The following is a 19,393-nucleotide window of genomic DNA, read 5'->3' on the forward strand; positions in this document are numbered from 1 at the left end:
AACCTTTATCTGAGTATGTCTCATTCTTGTGACAATATATATATATATATATATATATATATATATATATATACAGTGGTGTGAAAAACTATTTGCCCCCTTCCTGATTTCTTATTCTTTTGCATATTTGTCACACAAAATGTTTCTGATCATCAAACACATTTAACCATTAGTCAAATATAACACAAGTAAACAAAAATGCAGTTTTTAAATGATGGTTTTTATTATTTAGGGAGAAAAAAAATCCAAACCTACATGGCCCTGTGTGAAAAAGTAATTGCCCCTTGTTAAAAATAACCTAACTGTGGTGTATCACACCTGAGTTCAATTTCCGTAGCCACCCCCGGCCTGATTACTGCCACACCTGTTTCAATCAAGAAATCACTTAAATAGGAGCTGCCTGACACAGAGAAGTAGACCAAAAGCACCTCAAAAGCTAGACATCATGCCAAGATCCAAAGAATTACAGGAACAAATGAGAACAGAAGTAATTGAGATCTATCAGTCTGGTAAAGGTTATAAAGCCATTTCTAAAGCTTTGGGACTCCAGCGAACCACAGTGAGAGCCATTATCCACAAATGGCAAAAACATGGAACAGGGGTGAACCTTCCCAGGAGTGGCCGGCCGACCAAAATTACCCCAAGAGCGCAGAGACGACTCATCCGAGAGGTCACAAAAGACCCCAGGACAACGTCTAAAGAACTGCACTACACTTGCCTCAATTAAGGTCAGTGTTCACGACTCCACCATAAGAAAGAGGCTGGGCAAAAATGGCCTGCATGGCAGATTTCCAAGATGCAAACCACTGTTAAGCAAAAAGAACATTAGGGCTTGTCTCAATTTTGCTAAGAAACATCTGAATGATTGCCAAGACTTTTGGGAAAATACCTTGTGGACTGATGAGACAAAAGTTGAACTTTTGGAAGGCAAATGTCCCGTTACATCTGGCATAAAAGGAACACAGCATTTCAGAAAAAGAACATCATACCAACAGTAAAATATGGTGGTGGTAGTGTGATGGTCTGGGGTTGTTTTGCTGCTTCAGGACCTGGAAGGCTTGCTGTGATAGATGGAAACATGAATTCTATTGTCTACCAAAAAATCCTGAAGGAGAATGTCTAGCCATCTGTTCGTCAACTCAAGCTGAAGCGATCTTGGGTGCTGCAACAGGACAATGTCCCAAAACACACCAGCAAATCCACCTCTGAATGGCTGAAGAAAAACAAAATGAAGACTTTGGAGTGGCCGTCAAAGTCCTGACCTGAATCCAATTGAGATGCTATGGCATGACCTTAAAAAGGCGGTTCATGCTAGAAAACCCTCAAATAAAGCTGAATTACAACAATTCTGCAAAGATGAGTGGGCCAAAATTCCTCCAGAGCGCTGTAAAGACTCATTGCAAGTTATCGCAAACGCTTGATTGCAGTTATTGCTGCTAAGGGTGGCCCAACCAGTTATTAGGTTCAGGGGGCAATTACTTTTTCACACAGGGCCATGTAGGTTTGGATTTCTTTTCTCCCTAAATAATAAAAACCATCATTTAAAAACTGCATTTTGTGTTTACTTGTGTTATATTTGACTAATGGTTAAATGTATTTGATGATCAGAAACATTTTGTGTGAGAAACATGGAAAAGAATAAGAAATCAGGAAGGGGGCAAATAGTTTTTCACACCACTGTATACAGTATATATACTAGCAAAATACCCGCGCTTCGCAGTGGAGAAGTAGTGTGTTAAAGAAGTTATGAAAAAGAAAAGGAAACATTTTAAAAATAATGTAACATGATTGTCAATGTAATTGTTTTGTCACTGCTATGAGTGTTGCTGTCATCAAGGAGTTGATTATCATTATTTCTTTCAATCAGGTTCGTATTTGGAGGACGTGTTGTGTTCAAGTTACATTCCGTGTTTGTCAACCGTTGTAAAGATAACAGGTTTCATTCAACGAAGTGCTCACTACCCAAATTGCTACTCATGAATCTAAGATGTTTAACAGGCATTCCCGTTATTAACTTGTGGATTTGTCTGCGAGTATTTAGCGGCAGCGTCTCTAGTAAGTTGTGGAATTGCCTGCGAGTATTTAGCGACAGCATGTCTATTAACTTGTGGATTTTTCTGCGAGTATTTAGCGACAGCATCTCTATGAACTTGTGGATTTGCCTGCGAGTATTTAGCGACAGCGTGTCTACTAACTTGTGGATTTTTCTGCGAGTATTTGGCGGCCATGTCACGAAGTTGTTTTCGTCTAGCTGCATCAGAAAATGTACCACGACGTCTGACATGCCTCCTTTTTACTGTTTTCTCACAGCTTGGATTGCTGCTGTCATAATCGGTTTGAGTTTCATGGTTTGCTTCAATTACGTTAGTAATTGCAGGACTTGTGTTGAAGTGACATTCGGCATTTGTCAAGCGTTGTAAGCATACAACCGGCTTCATCGATAACTTTGCATCCAGCTTTTGAGAGTTTAATCATAAACTTCAAAGTGTCCACTACTGAAATCGTCACCTGTGAATCTAAGATGTTTAAGAGGCATTGGCGGTTGTCCAAAGGTGTAAAATATTTGGCCATTTCGGTACACTTGAAAGCGACAAACGAACAATTCAGCGGCAGCCATCAACTCACATGCAGAAGCATAGGTGAAGGGCTTAAGCATTTTACTCTTATAGTGCCCCTGTGTAGTATAATTATCTCCTATACCATCATCAGTCCACACCTTGAACCTGTCCCAGTCATTCAATACATAAGATACAATGTTCCTCCGGATATCAAGATTGAGCCTGATATGGCCGTGCAATATGTAACACAGAGAATGGAAAAGGCAGGCAGCATCTCCGAGCATGGAAACCACTCGGTAAGTGACAGTTCTTTGATCGATGGTGATCACCTTGATAGACATCTCACCACCTAAATCGCTACTCGTGAATCTAAGATGTTTAACAGGCTTTCCCGGTATTAACTTGTGGATTTGCCTAAGAATATTTAGCGGCAGCGTGTCTATGAAGTTGTGGATTTGCCTGCGAGTATTTAGCAAAAGAGTCTCTATAAACTTGTACATTTGCCTGCGAGTATTTAGCGACAGCATGTCTATTAACTTGTGGATTTTTCTGTGAGTATTTGGCGGCAATGTCACAAAGTTGTTTCCGTCTAGCTGCATCAGAAAATGTACCACGACATCTGACACGCTTCCTTTGTACAGTTTTCTCACAGCTTGGATTGCTGCTGATGGACGGCCTTATATGAGAAGTCAGTTAATTACGTGGGAGGCGTGGGTATGGGGGACGCAATATAGGCAGGCAGCCAACTACATGGGAGGCGTGGTGATGGGGGACGCAACTCTGCCCAACACTGCGACCGAGCTGTAGACTATGGACGTATATATGTACCTAAGTAGGATTCAGTTATGACCGTTACGCGTAGAATTTCGAAATGAAACCTGCTTAACTTTTGTAAGTAACCTGTAAGGAATGACTCTGCCAAATTTCAGCCTTCTACCTACAAGGGAAGTTGGAGAATTAGTAATGAGTGAGTGAATCAGTCAGTCAGTCAGTGAGGGCTTTGCCTTTTATTAGTATATATATATATATATATATATATATATATATATATATATATATATATATATATATATATATATATATATATATATATATATATATATATATATATATATATATATATATATATATATATATATATACACATACATGCATACCCCCTGCTTGCTTCACTCACCAACCCCTCCTCCTCCGGCTGCAGTTCTCTCCGTTGTGAAGAGGAGGGCTGAACACCCCAAGGAGTCGCATCTGCTCCTCTGAAACAATGCTTAAATGGTTATACAATGGGATACAAATCATTTTTTTTAACTTCTCTTTGCTCAACCAGCTGTTGGCTTGCTGCTGCTGATTTGCCGCGTGAGCTGCATTTTTTTTCGCCTACCCCTTCCCTCCCTCCAGCCAGCACTATGCGCTGCCATGCCATGTGTTCTGAACTTCACTCACATACCAATCCAAAACCCCACGCGCCATTGTGAAGAGTGTGGCTGAATACACACCTAGGTGACGCGGTTGCTCCTCTGAAACCCGTCTTGGTGATGCATTGGGAAACAATTAGCAGTTGTTTTTTTTACCTCCTCTTTGCTCGATCAGATGATAAATACGAAAATTGTATATACTAATGGAAAAATATTTAAACATACCATACATTATCACAATAATACTGTATCAGTGCATGTTAAAACAACTGCACCTGCAAGTTTGAATGATTTCCATGTTTATACTGCAGGACGTATTGTAATTAATTATATTAAAGGCAGTAACTCTTACTGGCTCAGTGTTTTGCCCTTTATTAAGCTCATGTAATATGTTAGAACAGATAGGGTAATCAATATAAGAAAATGAGCACAATATCAAAAATGTGGAAAATATTTGCTTTTTGTGCCCTGTGCAACCACCACAGTAACATTTTCTATCATGCTTGTTCAATTTCTCCATCTGTTAATTCCCACTTTTTTCATCTCTGATAAGCAGTGTTTAGTCTTGGAAAAAGCATAAAGACAGAATTAGAATATTTTAAGTTGAGATAAAAGGTAAACATGCACATAGTGTTCTCGTGTATATAGTTTTGATATGCTGGTAAAATAGAACATTGGAAAATAAGCTAAAAGTGCTTTTTGTATTCTTCAGGCAATGATACTCTCTAAGCCAGTGGGTTCATTTGTTTTGTGTACTTTTTTGTTACTTTAAGAGTTAACACTCTGTAAAACTGGAAATATAAATGTACAATAATCATTTAGGTCATCATTTAATTGTCATAAATTTTGCACTGTTTATTTTAATATAAATGTATTATTAACAGGACATCAGTTATTATTAAAATTCCAAGTCATGTTTACATTATATAAATCTTTTTTATTGTGTGCCAAACAGGGAAAGGCTTTCCAAGTCATGCTGTCTGTCAGATAAAATCACACCTTCCTCATATAAATAATTACCTCTCTGAAAACGTCAGTCAGAATTATGCTTTTATTGAATGATATTTTTATTGTATTCATCTATCATGTTAGAGTAAAAAACTGTATTTTATTTAAAGAAATACTTTATTTTGCGTGACAGATTGTTTTGAAGTCTTGTTTTTACTTTAAACAGAGTGTTTTTGTATATGTCTATGTAAAAAATAGGCTAAGTGAACTGACCTGAGGGGTTTATGCTAGAAAGACAAGCATTTCTTTTGCCAGAAGTTCCTTGAGAAAGCCCTCAGCTAAGTATTTATTGTTTAGTGGTGGTGATTATTGTAGCAAAGATTATTACCTTTAGTTAATTGAACTTATGCAAAGATTTACCTTCAGTACATTAACAAAGAGGAGTGCTAGAAAATGTAATACCTGATGAAACCATATATTTTTAGAGCAGCTATGCACATCTACAAAGACAAAGTGCTAGATTTTTTTCTTTTTATGCACAATTCTTTTATTTGCCATAAATACAGCAGTCATGATCGAAATTGGAAATACAGTACATCATTCATATTTATTGTGGCAAAAATACCTTTTGAGAAATGTAAAAAAATTACAGTATCTGATCACACAAAAAGATCAGTAGCATTGAAAAAGTAAATGATTCTGGCCCAGTGTTCAGAATTTTGAAAATAGGTAAAAACACTCAATTCCTTATAATAGTTCCATCCATTTTCAAAACCAATTCTCAGTTTCAGGGTTGCTGGCAACCTCTGTCTATCCAAGAAATATTGGACGCAGGCTAGTAACCAAACCTGGAAGACCAATTGTGCACATATCCACAGCCACTCATGATGAACCAGTCCACAGTTACTCAACTTTGGAGTGTATGAGGAAATTGAAGCATAAGGAAAATGTGTCAGCAAGTGGCACTACTGTTGTCCCATGTAACACCACCACCAGCCCACCCATATAATAGCACTTTATATGTACAATAATGAATTACTATGATAACACTATTGTATTGTATAAACGACTTGTTAATAATATTATATAATATAACCCACACAACACCAGTTTTCTGGCTGAAATATTAGTTCTAAAGGTTGATTTTAAGGAAGTCATAATATGAAAAGCTAAACATAATTGCATAGAGTTAAAAATACTAATTTGTTCTAATTAAAACTAAAATAAGCCTACAGTATCTTTACATCTAACATTTCAACAGTAAGATTAAACCTTCCTTGTAGCTGAGTGTGAAAGTGCATATATTTGTGTTATTGGAGTACTGTTGCCAATCAGAAGTTACCATTTTACATTTCTGTAGTAAGAAAGTAATTGTTTTTATAGGACATAGTTAAATGTTCCAAGACAAGTATGCTTTAAGCAATAAGCTGAAGTTTATCATTTTTGAGTGATTTTTGATTTTGGACCAACGATCAAAAAATCAATTTTGCTTAGACGTATCAATAGTATATTTTCAAAAGCAATATACCATATGGTTCAACAGATGAGAATCTGGAAAAAGTGAATTAATGAATTATAAAACCTGTCTCAAGTTCTTTCTTAAATCATTTTTATTAAAGGCATTCCCAATTTAGTGTACTTTTCTGTTTATACCTACAATTATATTTTTATTTACTTGTAGTACATATGTTAGATAGATAGACAGACAGACAGAAAGACAGATTTACATTCTCCAGCTCAATCATAGCACACTAATGAATAATGACTGAGAACTACTAATGCAATCTACCAATGCACTTTTAAGGTATAATAATAAATGCCAAAGTGTCAGCTCTAATTAGCTAGACAGAAAAGAGTTTAGATAGGAGAAGGTAATATACAGTATCATGATAATAGACAAAATCAATGAATTAGTTAAAATTGGACACCAGTTGCATGTTTTAGCACACCACGGTGAAATGAACTGGTGGCTAAAAGTGTTCCAGGACAATTCAACACTAGCAGAATTAGTCATGACAGTCTTACATTGTGCTGCCAATTCTTTTCTGCCACTGTCATCTGTGAGTTCAGGGTCACTACTGTAATAGAGCTGACCTTACAGACCAGTTTATTCAGGTGCCTGGCCTAGCTCTTTCTCCCTCAACAGATCTTAACTTTTGCATGCAGTGAGAATTTCAGTAATCTGTTCTTGTTTATGTATACATAAATAAAGATGTTTCAAACAAAGTATTTTTTCTGTCAATAAATTAGCTCAGCCTGGTGTGTTACTGAGAAATGTTTACAAGGTCTCAGCTTTTAAATATTTGAGTTATACAGTAAAACATCTGACATGCTGTGACTCTGAAAAATGTGTGATAATACAGGGTGAGTCAAAAGTATGTTAACATTTGAATGGCGGAAACAATTTATTCACAAAACATACTTCATATGTGCAAGATGATTTACAGGAATGTCTCAACCTGTTAGGCATCATATTCAACACATGTACCATATGTGGCATATAAATTGCCCCCAAAAATTGTATATAAGTATATACATAGCAGTACTATTAATGTTAACATAATTTTGACTCACCCTTTATATGCTGGCAATTGAGGCAAATATAATCAATGGTTAGTAACAGAGTTTTCAATCAGATCATAATATTAATTATATTTATTAACCTTATTACATTTTGTTTGTATTCAACATCTAGACATTTTGTTTAATGTGAAGGTAATTGGAACCTATCTGAACTTCATTACAATATCCACTTATTTTTCTCCCTGAGCTATTTAGTCCTCATTTGTTATAGTGAACCTACTGCATTTGCTGTAGATATGCCTTGTCTTGTCTGGTTTGTCAGTTTTTAAAAAAAGGAATTTAGAATTGTGCAACAAGATAAACAATAATGGCATTAATTTTATATACTTACAGACATTCTCTGTTAATGGCTTCAAACTGCCTTCTGCCTGAGCTGTATGCTGTGTTGCATTCTGGGTAACAGAAGAAAGCGAAGCTACAGACTGCTTAGAAGTGTCATCCAAGATGGTAGTAGTTGAGTCATACAAAGTGTCTGTTGAAGGCATAGAAGTAGAGTGTGAAATTTCTGAAGTGGCAGCACTCCCATTGCCTTTTGTTAATACATCCAATAAACTGTAATCAAGTTTTTCAGGAGGTGCACTAGTTTGTGAAAAACCTTTGGTCAGGTTCTCTTCTCCACATATGAAATGCATCAGATCAGAGGTATTTTTCCCCAAAGGTCCAAGGACTAACACCAAAGTTAAAATAATACAGAAGACAACTAAGCTAAGGCAACAAAATAAAAAATGCATGAAAAACACTTGGCCAGCAATAATGCATTTTGGTATTTGTGAATCCTCCACATCAGTGTGGCAAAAAGAGCAGCATATTTTCGAAGAAGCTTTTTTTGTGGTCATTTCACATATATTGAAAAATGTGAATGATTTGTCCAGGACTCTGGAGTACAATAGTGTTGGAGACAGCGAGCAAGAAAAATTAGATGATACAGAGATACCAGGACATTGTACTGGTGCGGTCACTCCCATGTCGTCATCAAAAGTACATATACTGTAAGCATGTCTTTCTATCTGATCAAGGATTGTCTTAATGAATAACCATGAAAGAATGTACTATTCCATTCATATCACAGCTTGAGATATTTTGTCATTAAGGATTTCAAATACAATGAAGTATGTTCTTTTTAACTATTTTTTCTTTGTTCCCTGATCTCTGACACATCCGTAGTAAGAAAAGAAAAAGTGGCTTAGGAAAATAAAGCAGGCAGCAACCAGTATCGTATTAACTCCAAGTCAGGCTTCCTTTTTCCTGTAAAATTATACTTTTTCCCTATCTTGCCTGTAACTGTAACAACAGACTTACACAGATCTGTCAAATGTTGCTGCTGTCTTCTGAAAATTTTCTGGTTTACAGAGTCTTAGTGAAACACGTTTATACACTCATTGAAGAGATACCTTAGGAAAGATCCTTTCAACTGAATTGCTAAAGCAGCAAAAATCTGCTTTTCAGCAGATGATGGGCTGAACAATCAATTACAGCAGTACCAAAGAGACTCACATGAGAATGCTGGCGGTTGACTGCCATAACTTCAACAGATGAGACTCTGGGGAAATGCAATCATTAGCTCTATCTCAACAGGGAACAGAAGGCAGAGTTTATACTCTGGTTTCTCAGATTACAGTCATTTAGGAAGAAAAACTTTCATTCTTTTGCTTGGTTGAGTAACATCTTGAACTTACTCATACAATCAGTATCATGCAAAAAAATTAAAAGGGAAAAGACATGATCGGAGACCTTTAATTGATGAAGGTCTTTAAGAGTCAAAACAAGCCTTAAAAAGACATCAAGGCAGAAAAGAAAGTTATTTCAGCCGTGTGTGTTTGAAAGACAATGTATTACAACAGGCTGAGTGTCATAAAACAAATTTACAAGCCATGAGAATATTTGTTTTTTATCAAGTTATTTAATGAAAGGAATTCATAGTGTTTAGATTTAATCTAATCTCTTAAAGGTTTTGCACAGTAGTCAGACTATGCAATCAGTTATTTTGAATCTGTAATATTAAAATTACACTCTTCATTTTGTTCAACTTCATCACACAAAACAGTGTGTAATGATGAGTATGGTTTGGACTGTTTTAACTTATTAGGACAAGGGCAGAGTGTTACAAGGCCCTAGTAGCAGTAAGGAAAAATATACACTGGCAATGACAATGTGTATGCCGATATTAGCTCACAAATCTAGGCATTGCCATTGGGCAGTAAATGTCCAGAAAGATAGCAGACATGGGTAGTAACTTGAAGGAGTGTGAGCTGTTAGGGTAATGCCAAAAGTAGTAACATGTTCTGGCAACTAGAGGGCACAGGGTCCTTGAATGTAATACAAGGGACTGTGTTGCACCTCTAAAAAATAGGCACATGTTGGTAGACCTGTCACTTTGAAGCCAATGAAAAGAATCCTGTCTGGTCACCCTGTTGATCCTACAGGGTCACTCCTGACTACAAAATCAACTCTAGGGTTTGGTTGGATGTAACCCTGAGAATGGATTTAAAGCAGATCCAGTCACTAAGGTTCATTGACAGTACAAGTGAGAGAAAAGTACTTAACTTGCGGTCATATCTTGAGTTTAGAAAGTGAGGTAATGAAAGTATGGTATTACAGTATCTGTTCAGGTGGATTTGTATACAAACTACCTAACCAGGCAGACCTAGAAAGGAAAAATAATTTTGCTTTCATTTATGCACATATGAAACATTGTATTCTCCCTTTATCCCTTTCTATTATTGTTTACTAGCAAAATACCCGCGCTTCGCAGCGGAGAAGTAATGTTAAAGAAGTTATGAAAAAGAAAAGCAAACATTTTAAAAATAACGTAAGATGATTGTTAATGTAATTGTTTTGTCATTGATATTGAGTGTTGTTGTCATATCTATCTATTTATATATATATATATATATATCTGTATATATTTATATATATATATATATATATATATATATATATATATATATATATATATATATATATATATATATAGCAAAATACCTGTGATTGGCAGCGGAGAAGTAAAAAGAAAAGGAAACATTTTAATAATACTGTAACATGATTGACAATGTAATTGTTTTGTCATTGTCATGAGTGTTGCTGCATATATATATATATATATATATATATATATATATATATATATATATATATATATACACACACAGACACATATACAAACATATATATATAAATATATATATATATACACATCTATACACATACTGTATATACACATATACATATCTACATATATACTGTATATACACATATATATATATACAAATCTACATATATATATCCACATATATATATATTAGGTGGGACTCGATTAAAAAAATTAATCCAATTAATTAGAGGCTGTGTAAGAATTAATCTTGATTAATCGTATGTAATCGCACACGTAAATTTGCCCCAAATCGCAAATGTTTTTTTTTAATTTAAAAGTGTTTTAGTGGGCGACAGAATCAAATAATAGACATGTACATGAATATTGTAAACTGAAGCTGTTTTAATTTCTGAAAAAAAGCCTTTAAACTGCATTTGAATTCAAAACAGAAACAAAAATATCATCCCTGGTTAAAATTGGGCAGACTTAAAAATAAAGTGGTAGTTTAAGTACTTTAAGTACATTTTCAGAATAGTATTGTCTTTAAATAATAATAACCAAAATTTCAACATAAAGTGCAGTTTTTCTTCTTAAAAAAATAAGTCAGAAACATAAAAGGTAATTTGACCAACTTAATCTTTAAACTCTGAGTAACCTTAGCCAAAATTATTTTGTACATTAGGCTAAAACAGTGTGATCATTGAACATTTTGTAATTAGATGTAATTAGAATTACTAACGGTCACGGAAGTCCAATGATCCCCAGTAAGAGCCACAAAGTCTGCTTTCTGTAATGCATCTAATTTTGCTTGCTTTTCAGTGTGCACAAAACCATACTTTTATCAAGGCTTCGCTCGGAAGTCGAAATGATCAGTTGTGAGAACGCGCTTTATTCCGACTCTAACATTTTTGTAGCTGTGATGTGTGCATCAGTGTAATGGATGTACCAGGAAATCATGCATTGACAAAAGTTCCCATTTGCTTGGAATTGAAAGTGTGATTAAATGCGTTATTTTTTTAACGCGTTATGGAGGACATGCATCGAAGCTTCTCAGCTGTGCTTGTGCTAATAAAGGGAAACATTTTAAAAATAACGTAACATGATTCTGTGTTAACCGAATATTTTTTCATACGTCCCAAACCAAGGAGATGCGAAGGTAAAATGAATCGGGTAGCGCGCGTACATACTCAGTACATCCCTCTCGAATCGAACCTCAAATGTCGGCATTAGAGGCGAAGACTCTGCAATTGCGCCACAGCATGTGGCTTGTCCATGCGAGAGTATGTACTGTAGATCGGGGTATATATATACATTTAAATATATACCCGCGTATCGCAGTGGAGAAGTAGAAGTTATGAAAAAGAAAAGGGAACATTTTAAAAATAACGTAACATGACTGTCAATATACAGTATTTGTTTTGTGAGTGTTACTGAGTGTTGCTGTCATCAAGGATTTGATTATCATTATTTCTTTCAATCAGGTTTGTATTTGTAGGATGTGTTGTGTTCAAGTTACATTCCGTGTTTGTCAATCGTTGTAAAGATGACAGGTTTCATTCATCGATTCGTTTCTTACTGCATCAATAAACAGCTCGTCTTCTTCTTTATCTGAGACCTGACACACTGCATGCACGGGTTTTTTTTACACTGTCTTCCTTTAGCGGGACATTGACTTTTTCCACCGTGTGCTTTGTTTCCACAGTAGCAGCATTTATGAATATGCTTGTATGTATCAGACGCTTCATATTTTTTGCTGCCTTTTCAATTGTGTAATTCGGTTTTTGTTCAGCGCTGTTTGGAACTGTTGCCTTTTATCTGTGCACTGCGTCAGTTCACGTGAGAGCTCGGTGTACATGCATCGAAGTTCCCCAGTTGTGCTGGTGCCATCTCGTGCTATGTCCATGGCTGTATTTAATGTTACCTTAGTCCTGGCACTTAAAACTTTCTCTCGCAGTTTCGCTGAGTTTGTGTCAAACACCACCATGACCATCTCATCTTCCTCTCCATAAGCACAGTCCTTCACCCGTGAATATTTAGTGGGAGTTTGCTATTGGATTGCCGCTGACGGACGGCCTTATATGGGCAGGCACTAAATTACAAACGCCAGCGGCAGCTTGTCTATGAACTTAATTTAAAGTGTAGGTTTACATCGTGCTTTGTTTCCGAAGTAGCAGAACTCATCAATATAGTTGTATATGTCACTCGCTTGCTTCTTATTGTTTCGCTGCCTTCTCAATTATATAATGCATGTTTTCTTCAGCGCTTTTTGGAGGTCTTCCTGATTTTCTACGTACTGCGTGATTACGTGGGAGGCGTGATGATGTCACACGAAACTCCGCCCCCACGGCGTTCAAGCTCATCTCCATTACAGTAAATGGAGAAAAACTGCTTCCAGTTATGACCATTACGCGTAGAATTTCGATATAAAACCTGCCCAACTTTTGTAAGGAAGCTGTAAGGAATGAACCTGCCAAATTTCAGCCTTCCACCCACACGGGAAGTTGGAGAATTAGTGATGAGTCAGTGAGTGATTGAGTGAGTGAGTGAGTGAGTGAGTGAGTGAGGGCTTTGCCTTTTATTAGTATAGATTAAAATAATTTTTGTTGGAACAGTTCACTTTAGAGGACAGAACAGATTATTGGGAATATTTGTAATATAGCATCAAAATTTAAGTGCACCCTTTTGAAATAAATTGGCCACAACAAATTCAGTTTTGCCCAGTGCCAAGAAAAGGCAAAGAACTTGATTAACAGATTATCCATCCATCCATTTTCTAACCTGCTGAATCCGAACACAGGGTCACGGGGGTCTGCTGGAGCCAATCCCAGCCAACACAGGGCACAAACCAATCCTGGGCAGGGTGCCAACCCACCACAGGACACACACAAACACACACTAGGGCCAATTTAGAATCGCCAATCCACCTAACCTGCATGTCTTTGGATTGTGGGAGGAAACCCACGCAGACACGGGGAGAACATGCAAACTCCACGCAGGGAGCACCCGGGAAGCGAACCCGGGTCTCCTAACTGCGAGGCAGCAGCGCTACCACTGCGCCACCGTGCCGCCCTTAACAGATTATGTTTTTTTAAAAAAAAAAATCTTAAATACAAATGGCATTTTGTATATTTAAGTTTAAATTATTCAGCACACAGAAGACGTACACTAAATAAATGCTGTTGGGAAGGGCAGCATCAGCTCAAGATTGGTTGAGTGGAGTCGTGAAGAGACAATCACTTATACACCATACTGTTAAATGACTCAGACTTTCACTGCTATAATGAAACCCCAAAGTTATCGAAATGTACTACATCTTTTTACATTTTTTGGACATGAATGAATAAAATTATAGCATCATGTGTATATTAACTTTGATATTGTAACTTTGGGAATAAAAGGTCTTTACTTCTCTGACAAAAAGCTTTATTTGGCATGCTTGAAGGTGGGCACATGCAGGTAAGAATATGTTTCCCTATTCAAACTAAAAATGTCATTTACCAGGAAGCATTGCATTAACAGGTATTACCTGATACACTACATAAGTTCCACAATTTAACAATATTTCAGTTAAAATTATATCAGTGCCCTAAGGTAAGGGCAAAATCTTGACTTGTATAAACCACAGACCTCCGTGGGATGGGTTTCTGTAATAGACTGCGAAAATGTCAAAATAGAGTAGGTAGTACTTTAAAAAATTATTTATATTTAAAATTTTAAAAAGCAGGTGGTCTTATCTAGGTGTGTAAATCTTTTTTTCATGTCTGCCAAATATTTAATGATGTGTTCCTCTACTGTACTAAAATTATCCTTTGAGGCAATGACTTCTTTTTTTGCCTTGATGTCTTTTACTTGATTGCTTACCCTTTCTGTTTTTTAATAAAGTACAAAAAATCAACTTTAATTTATTTCAAGTTTTGTAACTTAAATTCCAAATATTCTATCTGGTAATATATTGCATGTTTACTGAAGCAACACATTAATTTATAAATTAAATATAATTGCCTTTAAATTCTTGAAATATGGCTTATGGTAATTGTTATTACATAATTGGTTTAATTATATGCTTTTACAGTACTTGGGTTTTCTAGGGATCCCCAGAAATAGCCAATAACTACTATAAAAAAGGAAATGAGCAAATGCAAAAGAGGACTGGCAGACAAGAAATAAAAAAGTTCAGGGGAATCTCATTAACACTATTACTATTACATTTTTTAGGTGCTATAACTACTGATGTTATGCCAAGCAGCGTCTGTATCTTTTTGTTCTCACTAATGGCTCATAATGCTACTTTTATGCTCCCCAAAAAACACACATAGCCTAAAACAATTTAGGTATTCATAAAAAATAAATAATCTCTTAGCACAGTGGTTCTCAACCTTTTTGGTCTTGGTACCCAGTTTTATCTATTTTTCTTCAGTGATGACCTTTCATTAGTAGTAATATAAATGTAAATTAGCCAACATTTTTACATGAACAGCATACATTAAGAAATAACAGTAAATACATATTCAGCATTTAAGTACAGTGTACATAACAGATAAAAAACACATCATAATCATCCAAAAATAACTCAACACATGGGTGTTTAATATTGAATCAAATTTAGTTTCCATTTTAATGGGTAAACTGGGCATGTCTGATTTTCCTAAGTTTGTCGAAATCAGGGGTAAGTGAAAAGAGTGCAGAGTGGAATATGTCTTAGGTTGCTGGTGGCTGACTCGTCTAGAATTTTGGTGGACTTGCACAAAGCAAGATCAGCTGTTCTGGAATAGTGTGAGTTTTCTTATATATAGCATTTTGATATGCAAAGAGACAATGCCTAGAAGGTCTAATGGCTTGTTCTACAAACATGCCAGAACATTTTTGTGAAGACTAATTAATTTAATTTTGTCATTTAAAAACATATTTTACTTATATAAGCAGCAAGGATTGTTTCAAATTGTCTTTACTGCTGATGGTTCTATGTTTTCATTTGCTAGTATCACACAGCAGATAATGCAAAACAGCCATTGCTGGCCACACTTCATGGAAAAAGTAGATCTGTATCTCAGAAAATCTGGGTTGTTTTTTTCTTTTAACATTATTGTTTAGTTCAGGTTTTTTGGGATTATTCATGTGAGGTTGATACCGAATTGGAAGAGTAATGTTATGGAGCATTTCAGGAACTTGTCCATGATTCTTGGCTTTCATAATAAGCTGTGTTGTGTATAGCAGTTTGTTATCTTCTTGTAACTAGATTTAAATCAGTCATTTAATTTCCATAGTATGTAGGAGCACCATGTCCCTTTGACTAAATTCAGACATGAAATCTACAATTATTAGCCCCCTAAAACATTAAAACAATGGCTGAGTCTAAGGCCCATCTAGGGAACCCAGTGCCCCAAATTTTTAGCAGTGTTGAAGACCATTGTCTTAGTGCATAGAATCTTGCTTGCACATATTTTTAAATTCAGAAGTAACCACATATTTTACAAAGAATAAACACATTTCCATAGTTGTACTGCTGCTCAGTTTAAAGCAAATTCAGCATTTGATTGAGAAATGCAAAACAACACTTTTCCTTTTGCTATTTACATACTATAACACAAGAAGTAGAAATTAATATTTTTCTATGAAAATAGTTTACAATTTACAGTCATACACACATAGTTCATTGTATAATTAAATAATAAGTGGAAAAGTTAGCCAGTCATAAAGCAGTAAACATCAGCAGTAAGTACAGAATTTTGTAATTGTTTATGAACAGCTTAGCACATGTATCAGCAGCTTTCACAATTGGGTGGCAGATTGAAAAGTACTTATTTACCATTAAAAGTGGTGTGAATATTTGTCAGTGGTGCAGTTTCTATCTTTGCCTGTGGAATGGTTAACAAGTCACATCACTACCATTTCAGACAGTCTCTCTTCCAAGTTTAACTAGAATCTTTCTTTAATTTAGGTATTAGACCTATAAATATCTGGGAGTGCAGCTGGATGACAAATTGGACTGGACTGCCAATACTGATGCTCTATGTAAGAAAGGTCAGAGCAGACTATACTTTCTGAGAAGGTTGGCGTCCTTCAACATCTGCAATAAGATGCTGCAGATGTTCTACCAGGCGGTTGTTGCAAATGCCCTTTTCTACGCGGTGGTGTGCTGGGGAGACAGCATAAAGATGAAAGACGCCTCACGCCTGGACAAACTTGTTAAGAAGGCAGGCTCTATTGTAGGAATAAAACTGGACAGTTTACCATCTGTGGCAGAGCGACGGGCATTAAGCAAACTCCTGTCAATCATGAAGAATCCACTGCATCCACTGAACAGTGTCATCTCCAGGCAGAGGAGTAGCTTCAGTGACAGACTTTTGTCACTGCCCTGCTCCACTGACAGACTGAGGAGATCGTTCCTCCCCCACACTATGCGACTCTTCAATTCCATCCGGGGGAGTAAATGCTAACATTACTCAAAGTTATTGTCTGCTTTTAAATGCATTTTTATTACTATTTAATTTAATATTGTTTTTTGTATCAGTATACTGCTGCTGGATTATGTGAATTTCCCTTGGGATTAATAAAGTATCTATCTATCTATCTATCTATCTATCTATCTATCTATCTATCTATCTATCTATCTAAATAAAGAATGGTATTTAATATATTTGCTATTTGCATCAACAGCTGCCCAAAATTTGATAACTCGATGTGTTGCTTGATATGTTCTGAGCGAAAGGGCACTAGCTGTTCATCAATAGTTATGTTCTGCTATTGCTTGTATCAAATGATGCAGTCCTGCACAAAGTTATCAAGAGCCTGATATAGCTAAAATACTTCTGCAAGCTATTATTGCAACAGTAATTATGCCTTGTAATACTGAAGGATTTCTGTCTAGGCCTATGTTTGCCCCCATTAATGTTGATTTATCCCTATTGCTTAGCGTGGAACTTTGAATTGTTTAAATGTGCATATTTACAAGGAGCCATAGCCTGTCCTATTGAAGAAGTGCACAAGGTACTATATGAGGAAATTTGACTTTCAGTACAATTGTGATTTTTTCTTCTGCCCTATGCAAAACCCATAATACTATGAAACCAATAATAATATATGCATATTGTAAGTTTACACCTCAGAGCTGCCTGGATGTACCAGTAACAATAAAAGCTAACTGTGGGACCAGCTCTAGAAAATACATTTCTGAAAGGAAAAATTAAACTATGTTATATTTAATAATAAAGTGCAGATTAGAAGGACATCTAAGCTTATTACTGCATTCTCTATAGCTGACCAGGAATATGACAGATTGCCAAATGAGACACTGTACAGGAAAATGTTGTGATTGTGAAATCATGAATTGCATATAAATACTGATGCATTTGTACTATCAAGTTATCGCTGGATAAATACAAAGCTCTCTTTTTCGTAATAGTGTATATTGAGCTTCATAATCATGGTACAATTGAGTCTATCACATAAAGAAGGCTAAGTAGGCTCTAGTGTTATGTCTGGCGTTTTGGTTTTGATCTCTTCTATTTTGACTATAACTGTATTGTTCTCTGGTTTCTAGAAGTCTGATTTAATTTTGCCTTCTACTTTTGTGACCCTTTGACTCTTGCTTCTTTTTGGCTACTGGTCTTTCCTTGCTCACAATAATCCTAGACACACTGTCTAGGATTCTATTTTGTAATATTAATGTCTTTGGATGCAGAAAAAGCCTTTCACAGAGCATACTGAATTCGGATATCTATTTTAAATAATATACCAAACCATACCATTTTTAAGCCCACTTAATCCTGAGCAAGGTTGCAGGGGTACATAATATAAATTTAGATTATCCCAAAGCAGAACATGGAACTGGACAATGGTACATGAATCATCATTAATGCTGATAATATGGGGCTGTACATCTCAGACCAATACTGAACTTTGCTATTAATATAATATTTTTAGAAGTATTTCAAAACGTCTCTGGTTTCAAAATGAATTAGAATAAGAGTGTGCTTGTTTTAGTGAATTCTCTTGGACATGAAAATCAATAACATGAGTTGTTAGTGGGCTGCAAATACTGTATATGTGCACTCAATCAGTGTCCCCGAAACCATACCTGTATCATGAATTTATATTTGCAGCAATAGTTTGTTTCTTTTTTCTTACCTGAAGAAATTTTTCTTTTATGCTTATTACTTTTTAGAAAGGTTTTGAAACATGGCAATTTAGTTACTCTTTTGTTGTCATTCACTATTCTGTTATTAGTTAAGTTATATTACTTTATTTTCTTTTATTTTTTGTTTTTGAATTTGCTATGATGACATTTTGAGTTTTTTGTGCAATCTATGTTTTGTGGCTTTTGTCATTAGGGGTTGTGCCCCAGGAGTCACATTGTTGTGATGTAATCTTTGTGACAATATCAAAGTCAACTTTGTGCTGAAAACTTTGTCCTGGATGGTGTATTCTTCAAAATATTAACTGAGAGAATCTGTATTTGTAAGTATTTAGGGTGTGATGTCTACATGGATTTAAAAGACTTTGACTTTGGATTAGTATGTAGACTTTGATGATTGTTCAGTTGTTTTCTTGATTTTAACTTTATATTTTTTGAGTATGATTTGTCTCTTCCATCTCCAATACTTTCCTACACATTTGTAATGACTGTTCTTTTGTAGCCGAACACCCTGCTTGGTCAGTCATGGAAAAGATGTTTAAAATCCTCTCTGTGTGTGCTATGCTGGATTCTGGTCAACACTAATTAATTTCAGATTACTAGCAATCCTGTGGTTCAACATTTATTAAAGATGCATAACTAATGTAAGACACATTTTAAAGCA

At 35.7% G+C, this 19,393-nt stretch overlaps 1 protein-coding gene across 4 annotated transcripts in view; it reads right to left on the bottom strand.

The window, feature by feature from the left end:
• Positions 1 to 19,393, bottom strand: part of LOC120541981 (pro-neuregulin-2, membrane-bound isoform-like) — a 664,098-nt gene that overhangs the window by 115,473 nt on the left and 529,232 nt on the right. For 3 of the 4 annotated variants that reach the window (XM_039774029.1, XM_039774030.1, XM_039774032.1), the window contains exon 4: positions 7,836 to 7,976. The exons of the other annotated variant lie outside the window; for it this stretch is intronic. In XM_039774029.1, the coding sequence (XP_039629963.1) occupies positions 7,836 to 7,976 (141 nt within the window). The remainder of the gene's footprint in view (positions 1 to 7,835; positions 7,977 to 19,393) is intronic. 4 annotated transcript variants of the gene reach the window in all.

This window comes from Polypterus senegalus, chromosome 13 (genome assembly GCF_016835505.1).
Source record: "Polypterus senegalus isolate Bchr_013 chromosome 13, ASM1683550v1, whole genome shotgun sequence".
NCBI lineage: Eukaryota > Metazoa > Chordata > Cladistia > Polypteriformes > Polypteridae > Polypterus > Polypterus senegalus.